The 10,036-nt window shown below is 28.6% G+C and overlaps 1 protein-coding gene and 1 long non-coding RNA gene across 2 annotated transcripts; one reads left to right on the top strand and one right to left on the bottom strand.

Annotated features, from left to right (window-relative positions):
• Nucleotides 1-1,486: 1,486 nt before the first annotated feature.
• LOC101254173 (heavy metal-associated isoprenylated plant protein 41-like) lies at nt 1,487-3,333 on the top strand. Its single transcript, XM_004252049.4, has 3 exons — nt 1,487-1,635; nt 1,955-2,039; nt 2,794-3,333. The coding sequence occupies exons 1-3, from the start codon at nt 1,627-1,629 to the stop codon at nt 3,069-3,071; spliced, it is 372 nt and encodes a 123-aa protein (XP_004252097.2). The 5' UTR covers nt 1,487-1,626; the 3' UTR covers nt 3,072-3,333.
• Nucleotides 3,334-3,747: 414 nt separating this feature from the next.
• Nucleotides 3,748-7,525, bottom strand: LOC138340660 (uncharacterized). Its single transcript, XR_011213380.1, has 2 exons — nt 7,405-7,525; nt 3,748-4,083 (listed from the first exon to the last, which is right to left on the bottom strand). It is a non-coding gene; the product is annotated as an uncharacterized lncRNA (long non-coding RNA).
• Nucleotides 7,526-10,036: the final 2,511 nt, after the last annotated feature.

Genomic DNA, 10,036 nt, shown 5'->3' with positions numbered 1-10,036 from the left:
ATAATAAATTAATAGTTTGTAAATTCACTAAAATTTAGCTAGAGAAAAGTATATGTTGGGAGCAATAGATGAGTATACATTTATTAGATGTGGGAAAAGTATATTTTATTATAGAAGAAAACAAGAGTTGACTTGACTTAGAATTAGAATGAGTGAATGGAAATAGTGGAAGAATAGAGACAACTTAATTACTAGGTAACTAGATTTCTTGTCCTTGATTGAAATTTTTTCTTTTTTAAAAAAGAAAAACAATTGGAAAATTATACTTCCGTCCTCCTCTATTTTAATTTATGTGACATTTTTTATTTTTCGAAAATCAAACAGTTTAAGTTTGATAGAATATTTGTGCATAGAATCTTCTAAATTTCTTAAAACGATTTTTATATATTTGTAAACTGTTACATTAACAGAGTTTTGACATGATCACTAATTGACATGATTCTAAAAAATAATTTATTACATAAAACATTTCACATTAGCATATTCAAGAGGTGTGATGTAGAGGGTTATTGATAGTTTCACCTAATTCAAGTATTAGTAATTATTTTCACTATATAAAAAAAAAACTTCACATGGCTCTAATTAATGAAATTTTGAAGACAAAACTTTATAAATTTTTTAAATAGAAAGAAAAAAAAAGTGAAGTCATTAATTTGGTCCTTTGAAGACGTTATTTTGTTTTCCATCTCACCTTCTTGATTACGTCCACATGCATTATATGTAATGCAACGACTCTTGGTGAATTCATGAAGATATACTTATTAAAGCATGTTCGGTATGATAAAAAATATTTTTTTGTTTAATTTCTTATGTATTTGACATCTTTTATAAGCAAGTAAAATATTATATTATCTCAAAAATATTTATGTATAATATAGGTAACACTACGTGGGGTGGGAGAGGTGGTCAAAGGGTGATGATAGGGGAGGAGACAATGAACACGAAATATCACTTAAATAACTTATTTTTCATATTCATTAAGGAAGTGAGGATGATCTCACATTGAACCGGGACGAGATCCTTGAACTCGTTATATTGCTTGAACAATCTTTTTTCTTCTGGATTAAGTTTTTAGGATGTAAGTTAGGTCTGAAATCTATTCCTTAATATGAACTAAACACATATTTAGCGTGGATGATTTCACATCAGACCAGAACAAGATCTTTAGACTTCTGATATATGGCTTGAACAACCATCTCCATTTAACTAACTTTTGCAGTGTAAATTTCATGCGTCCAAAGTCCACTTTATATCATAAAATCTTTTTATCATTCTTAAGAAACTTATTTTACTATTTCCATGAAAAACATTTTTTAGAATATATTTTCTTCCGTTCCAAAGTCCACCGTTAATGACTTATTATATTGTCATCTTCATAAGTCATACCATATTGATAATTTTAATCATTCAATTGTCCTAATCTTTAATGCGTGTTTTTTACGATTTGCAAATGAATATATTTCTATTTCCACCCTATAAATACCTTGAAAATATAAACTATTTTCCTCAAGGCAATTTCTCAAGCATTTCAAACATTACAAAAATAAAAAAACATCTTTATTTCCAGGAAATAACATTATCTCATCCTCAAATCAATATTTATATTCCCTTTTTTAAACCTAGAGAATGAATAAGGTAATTATATATTTTAAATGTGTTTTTATTTTTTACTAATTTGAGTCTAGTTTTAATTGAAAAAAAGTATCTAGCTAGCAAAGTGGCAATATATGATTTTTTTTTTTAATCATGGTATTGTTAAGCTAAGAAAAATGGTATCTACCTAATATTTTTTTTCCGTAAATCTTATATTTATATGGAAAAATTCATAAAATATATAAAAACTATTCATGGCGAACTTAGTAACAAAGTAAATATTTCCTCTATTTTATTTTTTTTAAAAAAACAAACTATATTGGTTCATTTACTAATGCATGGTATTATAAAATTTGGGCAGCAAAAGGTTGTTATTAGGTTATCCCTAAATGGTCATGATAAAAAATCAAGGTCCAAGGCTTTCAAAATTGCCGTTTCTCAGCCAGGTATGTACAATACATGTCATAAATTTATTAGCTAGGTGCATACAATCGGTCCTTCGTTTCATTTTATTTGATACAATTTAAAAAACGATGAGGTCAAACCTACCCTATTAGGTTAACCTCAAATAAAAAAAACTTTGTATATGTGTATGTAGCGGCTTGCCGAGCATTTGATAAACTCACACCATCCATTTCAAATAGGATTTGTCCCCTGGACACACGAGCAATCCAACCCGTAGGATTTCCTTCCATTCGGGGTTTTTGTCCAGTACCTCTCGCTTCTCGGAAAAGAAATCCATAAAGTCCTCGGTAGGATTGGCAGCATCCCCCCTCAAGGCACGATTCCGAGAAAGAATCTCTTGAAAGAGAAAAAAACATTCATGTTTTCGTATATTTTAAAAGTACACCTCAAATATATATCTGTTGGATTTGGATATTGAATCGTAGCCACTTTATAATTAGGGGGTTCATCTAAATCCCATTCGGCAGAAAATTATGTTATAATATACATGGTTAAAATAATTTTTTTAGTATATATAGTAAATAATGAACCCCTTTCCGCTACTTCGTTTGTTTATCTTTTCAGATTGTGAACTCCCTTATTGAAAAATCTTGGCTTCGCCACTTCTTTAGACCCTCAAATTACTTCAATTAATGTACTAAAGATAGTGATGCACCTATCATGCTTAAAATCCTGAGTCCGCCTCTGTTCGCTAAATCTTTCAAAACTCCTATTGATTTTTCTATGTCCCTCTAGGTGTGAATTCAGCAGCTATGAAAGGGGGAGAAAATAACCAATTAGAAGTGGAGGGGGAGCAAATTGATGCAGCTGTGCTAACCAAATTGCTGAGGAAGAAATTGAAGAAAGGAGCAGAGTTGTTAAGTGTTGGCCTTATTGACAAGAAAGATGGTAATAAAAATAATGATCCAAAAACAGAATTAGTTCCAATGATGCAATGGCCAAATCATGTTGTACCTCAATATCCATTTTACGAAGTTACACAATCATATCAAGGTGGTTGCTCAATTTTATGAAAGCAGTGTTGATTTATCGTCACAATTCATAAAGTAATATATTGTTGGGTTTTAAAGGCGTAAATAGGAAGTGAAGGGTTGTGACTCTCCTGAAGGGTTGTGATTTTTATGAAAGGTTGTGTCTTTTCTTTAGGGGTGTGACCGTTTGAAGTTGTGCCTTTTCTAAAGGGGCCTTTCTGAAATATTGTCTTTTTTTCCAAATAGTTGTGACTTATACCCTTTGTTGGCTATAAATATAAAGACTTCCTCTCATTTTTCTGTATTAAGTTATTCCGCTCTTCTGCATATATTTCTTACAAAACAAAATTGATCGATCGTGTATGTTTATCTGATCTCGTTGCTGTCTTTTTGAGTTCACTGAAATTATTGAGATTTGAGGTATCACTACTTCTTTAATGGTTAATCCGTTTTATCTTGGGAGGAAGTAATCTGCAACCTCGGGATTGAGGGGATGAAATTTCTTAAGAACACATAGTAAATTCTGTGAACTTTGATAGTTCTTTTCTTTTTCTTTTCATCTTTTATTATTTCTAATTTGTTAATATGAATACAGGAGACAATATTTATGAGTTTGAATATGAAGTTGATGAGTTTGAACTTATCCAAGTTACCATATAAATAAATAAAATAACTTACAATAACGTGTAACTCTTTATACCAAGTCTGACACAATAACTTAAAATGTAAAGTAACTATTTACTATATATAGTCAGGCAGATTGCTTTCATAGAGTTAACATATATAACTTAAATCGTTACGTTACGATAATTACTAGTAAAACTTAGCAAACCAATTACTTACATGCAAAAGAAAAGGGAGATTTAAGCAAACCTATTTTTTTTTCTTTTTGTGTTGCCAATTGGTATTGATGGATCTGCCTGTCTCCTCTGGTACCAACTAGGAAGAGTGTCAATTTTTTTGACAATACTGTTCTTAGTTGGCATCCAGGGAGCCAGGCAGAACAATTTCATTTCTTGGACTTGGATATATATATAGAGATATATAAATATTCCTGCAAATTTTCACAAAGAAAATGTAACGTTAACAAGTTAACTCATGCATCCTAAATCAACATAAGTGTTACTACTAGAAGAGAAACAAATTAAGCAATATTACATTTGATTCATATTATGTCTTATTTATAATAATATTTGACTTTATCGCTCTATTTGGAGAAGTATGGGTGATTTTGAAGAGTCAATAAAGTTTTTTGAAAAAATCAAATACTTAGGAACAAATTTAACTTCCAAAACGACAAATAGTACAGACTAAAGTAGTAATCGAGTAGAGTACATAATAGTCGCGAAATGAAGTGACTCTCACCTATACCTTATTTCGTAGTTCTTCCTTTTACTTCACTCGTTATCGCTAGACTCCACATATCTCATGAAAAGTGATCAAAAGAATAAATATATTCAGAAGAAACTCGATGAATGTTTTCTAAGAAGGGTTTAACGAAATATTTAAAGGCCTAGAAAAAAGGCAAGACAACACAAAATCCAAGCACAAGGGTAGTAGACAAGCCACTTTGGGCAGCAGACGGCAGATATGCCTACAAAATGCACATGAGGGGGGTCGATATTATTTAATGATTATATTATCTGGTGATAAAACCAAACAAATTGTGTGTTGGTTTGTGTATTTTTAGGAGTTTTGGACTTTTGCTTTTGATGTGAAATATTCATATTTACTACTCATATAAAAAAACAATTCACTCCCATCATGATTAACTTTTAGGAAAAAAAATAAGTATATTAGTTTAATAAGTAATGACTAAATAATTGTCCCTAAAGTATGTCAATTTTCTCATGAACTATATAACGAATTTACCCTTTTGTTTTAAAAATAATATTTCTTAACTACGGAATACATGATATTATCAAGTGCTAAAATTCTGCTTATTTGAAAATAAATGTAAATTTAAGCTATTTAACTTATACGAAAAGACAAATTTACCCTCCATTATTTATAAAAGACAAATTTATTTCATTTCGCATCGTTTTTGAGAAAAATTGACCATTTGCCTAGTTCAATTTGAATATATTTGGGTTACAAACTTACTTTGGTACTACAAATTAGTAATTAGCATGATTTTTGACAAGGCTAAAGCCATTGAATGGGACAAATCTAGCCTTGATTGGGGGCATTTGACGGATCATTTCATGGTCATAAATCATTAATATATATCATTTTGAAGATAATGATAGTAAGTAGAATTAGGTTTCATTTAAATATACATATAAATATTAATTAATATTTGTATTAAAATTTAGACGTTTAAATCTAAATATATATATGTATGATTATTTAGATATTATATGCAAATTTGATTATTAAATAATTAAAATTGTTTCATTTTTCAAAAATCTCAATGTATTAAAGAAAATCTTTTAATGATTCATGATTATAAATTTCAACAGGATATTAAATTAATCTAATATTTGTTGTATTAGCTCTGAGTGTTATTTTAAACCATAATTGGATTTTCCTTTTCCTACTTAGTCTTCCTAGTGGTCTTTTAACATTTGGTGGCAATACGATTTGCTCCGACATATACTTCAACTTAAGATAAGAAGTTTTATATCGACTAAAAGAGATCTCGATTATATAAGTAAGGAGATAATACTAACTAGTGATGCCTTTAAAAGGCGTGCGCACCTAGGCCTACTAGAGCCACACATATGCCAACTTTGTCAATGGAATCTACATTTCAATGAATTTAGACAAATTAATCATGATAAGGCAGGACAAACCTCAATGCTAAGTTTAAGAAAATCACATATGGTAGGGGCGAACCTCAGCGAGGACGCTGAGTCCATAGTGAACGAATATGTGACACCCTAATACTATATAAATAAGTAGACTTTACCAACTATTCAAAGTGAAAAATATCACTAAAGGAATGGATAGTTTAGTACAAAGACATATACTCCTCTCCATGTAAGTCGCCATACACATTAGTATTTCATTATCGTTAAATCTAACTTATCAAATCATATAAGTCACGTTTTATTATTTTAAATGATAATATATATTTTTTCATTGAAAATCTACACTATTTGCATACTTCATAAGGATATATACATCCTATCCTTTCTATATGCCTCATTTGTAGAATTACACTGAATATATTATTGTTATTTAATTGAAAAAATTACGCGATTAAGCAAACTTATACTATTTAATTACATATCATATCTATAGTTTACTAGAACTACCCCTCGCGACTAACATTATGAATTATGTGGCTGACTTCGAGTTTGTAAAATTAGTCACGTTTGTATATGTATAATTTGCCAAAATATATAAATACATATGTATAATATACAATTATCTCATCGATATACATATACAAATCACCTCTCTCCCACTTTTTTACATCTCTCGCTTGCCTCACTACAAAAAAAAAATAGGGGATTAGTATGAAAATTTGCAAGAATGAATTTTCCTACAAATTTTCATGCTAATTTCCAGGGAAATCTCCATATAATTCACAGTTTACTTGTAGTGACTCTCCTACCTCTCCTAATCTCGCTAACTTCTCTCTCCCAATCTCGCTTGTCAATATATACAAGTGCATATGTATAATATAGAATTATCTAACTTATATACATAGACAGTTCACCTCTATCCACTCTCTGCCCTCTCTCGCTTTCCTTTCTCCCAATATCGCTTGCCTCTCTCCTCACTCTCCCAATATTGCTCGCCTTTTTCCTCCTTCTCTCAATTTCTCTTGCCATATATACAAATACATATGTATAATATACAATTATCTAACCAATATACATTTACAATTCACCTCTCTTCCACTCTTTGCCCTTTCTCTCTCCTCTCTCATCTCTCTCTCCTAATCTCACTCGCCTCTCTCCTTTCTATAACATGTAGCTACAAATTGTAATAATCAAACTATAGCTATTGAGAATAATTAGACTATTGTTGAGTGCTATTTTTGAGTGACTATATGTGAAAATTCTCCTATTTAATTTGTATTAATTAACTAGAAAAAAGTAATTAATATCTCTTCCTAAAGTTCGGCTTTTAATAGCCATAAAGTGTCAAAATCAATTTTATAAAAGAAACTCTAATTTAAAATCAACATATCTATCTACTTTCAAAACAGAGCTTTGATGTCATATTACAAATTTGAGAAATACAAAAGCAAAAAATCTTGATCCAAAAAAAAAAAAAAGATCTCAACAAAAAAAAATTCAGAATTACAAGATAAACTTACAAATATATAACATACAAAATTCAGAAACAAAATTATTAATACACACTGTTTCTTTTTATAGTAAGCAAAATTAAATCTATTTCAGAAACATAAAAAACTTACATGTAGAATTTCATCTATCTCCATAGTTGAAATAAGATTGAATACACATTATTACTTTTCATAATTATTATTTTTTTTGAAAAAATCTCTAAGAAGTATAAATAAGAGTAATGAGGATAATCAACTGACTGAGAGTAAATTAAGGAATTTGATAGTTTCAAAAGCCTATATTTATGGAAATGATATTTGGTCAATTAATTCAGTTATTGTATTTAAAGAAATTCATTTTTTATAATTTTCATTTCATTTATTTATTTGTTAAGTATTGTTAAAAGTCTAATGCTAGATATTGAAATTAGAAAATCTTGTTAGAACTATCAATATTCACTCTTAAATACATTACTATTTAGGCCTCATTTGTGTGGGTCTGAATCTTAATCATTCATATTCAGCCAGTACCTTTTTTTGTAGGTCTGAATCATACATATTAAACTCATTAAGTTCATTTATTTTATTTTTTAAAAAACCTCATAGGTCAGCTTTGAGCGTGCCTTCATGACTAAAAACTTTCTTTCTCTTTTTTCTCAATCAAACACCAATTTTTTCCTATAAGTTTTCATAAATCGTTTCAAATTTTTTTTATATTAGTAATTTTCTTGTATTGACGCGCGTCGAGAATACTGGTTGCAATAATATTTTTAATGTATTATTGGTTATCAAGATTTTGAATGAAAAATAGTATTTCAAATCATGATTATTAAATTTGTAAAAAAAACTTTAATCTACAATCGTATATTTTGTTGAAATGAAAATTTTACAATATTTTATTAATACAATGTTTAATTTCACTTTTATATTCAGATATTAAAAACAAACAAATTAATTATTTAGAGAATACGTCTTAATATTTAGATGTGTATTCAGATCAAAAATCAGATCTTAACGCAAATCTTAATATTCAGATGTGTATTCAAATACAGATCTATTAATCTTAACAAAATAAATGAGGTTAACTAGTGATGTAATTTTTTAAGGTAACATGACATTTTAAAATTAAAACATAAAGTTTAGGAATTCTTTTTTTCTTAATTCAGTTTGTTAATGAAGATTGTAAAAATATATTATTTGTTAGATGAAAATAATATATATATATATATATATATATATATATATATATATATATATAAATTATTTCTTAACAAGGAGTATATTTATTTTAAATATCAAAGTTAAGAGGTTTTCTTGCCTTTTTTTGCCTATACGTAAAAATAAAAATTTCCTCTATGAAGGATATATATATATATATATTAGCAAACTAATAACCTAAAATAAATGGAATAGCTAGAGTTTGATTTAATTGTGCTCCATAGCAAACGTTAGCTAAAATTTGCCAGCGTCTCTCTCCCAGAAATCTCGCTCGCCACTCTCCATTCTCGCTCGCCTCTCTCGCTTTATACACAGAAGTGTATAATTCTATTTCTGTTTTGTATAAAATGAGAGAAAATTGTATATACACATGCAAAAATATATATCTTCGTGTTTCTGTTTTGTATAAAATGAGAGAAAATTGTATATACACATGCAGAGAAAAAGGCCAACGAATTACACAATTGCGAATTATACAATAGCAGTGAAATACAATTTTCTCTAGCTTTATACAACACGAATGTATATATTGTGTTTCTGTTTTTGTATAAAGCGAGAGAAAAACATATATCTTCTTCCTATACACTTATAATTATGCAATATACATACATTTTAATTCGATTCAACTGTATGCTAAGCAGATTTTATAAAAATATTACAGCGAAATAGGCAAAGAATTATACAATTGTGCATTATACAATCGCAGTGAAATAGGATAACGAATTGTACAATTGCAGTGAAATAGGCCAGCGAATTATACAATTGTATATGTATAGCGAATTATACAGTTTTATGTTTGCTATGGAATGCAATTATGCAAACTTTGCTATAACATACAAATATAAATTTTTTATTTGAAGTTGCCCATTTTTAATTTATTTTTTTTCCCTAACAACCAACAACCAATGCGTAATTCATGTCACAAGTTTAGGCAAATTATGTCAACGGGCTCCTTAAAACTAGCAGCTGCATTTCTATATTAATGTAATGTAATAAAGTTCGAAAATTTCACCATATTAATTGGTTGACTGTCTAAAAGATCAATTTTGTGTTAGAAATTATCATTTATTAGGAGTAAGACATTTTCTTATGAAATAATTGCGACTTCATATTAAAAAAAGGAATCTTTATAACCTTTGATTAATATTAAGATAATATTTATCACTTTATCACCATTTTGATTGGTGTCGTCTTATTGAGAATAACAAGAGCATCTCTTAATACTAAAAGATTTATATTTGAAATAAATTTTCAACAAACAATTGCTTGAGTTTAAACAAATACAACAGTAATGAATCATAAACTTGAGCTTAACTCTTTCTTTTAGAACCACCTAATAACCTGGAGCGGCTATAATATATGTCATAACCTTTATCCTTCGAGTTTGCACTCCATGATGAGTACTTTATATATATTAGGTAAATCTCCATAGCCTACGAACTATACGCGAGATGAGAACTACACTAGACTCAATTATTTTACCATTAGCTTTTAGAAGATCTCACTAAAATATTATCACTTACTTTTCGAACTTTTAGAAATATAT

Source organism: Solanum lycopersicum, chromosome 12, assembly GCF_036512215.1.
Source record: "Solanum lycopersicum chromosome 12, SLM_r2.1".
Taxonomy (NCBI): Eukaryota; Viridiplantae; Streptophyta; class Magnoliopsida; order Solanales; family Solanaceae; genus Solanum; species Solanum lycopersicum.
Note: the sequence above shows the minus strand (reverse complement) of the source record. Positions and strands in the feature narration are given on the sequence as shown.

What these genes read in the sequence shown, in the direction of transcription:
- LOC101254173 (XM_004252049.4), top strand. An exon ending in AATTGCCGTTTCTCAGCCAG is followed by an intron (nt 2,040 to 2,793) that starts GTATGTACAATA and finishes ATGTCCCTCTAG; the next exon opens with GTGTGAATTCAGCAGCTATG.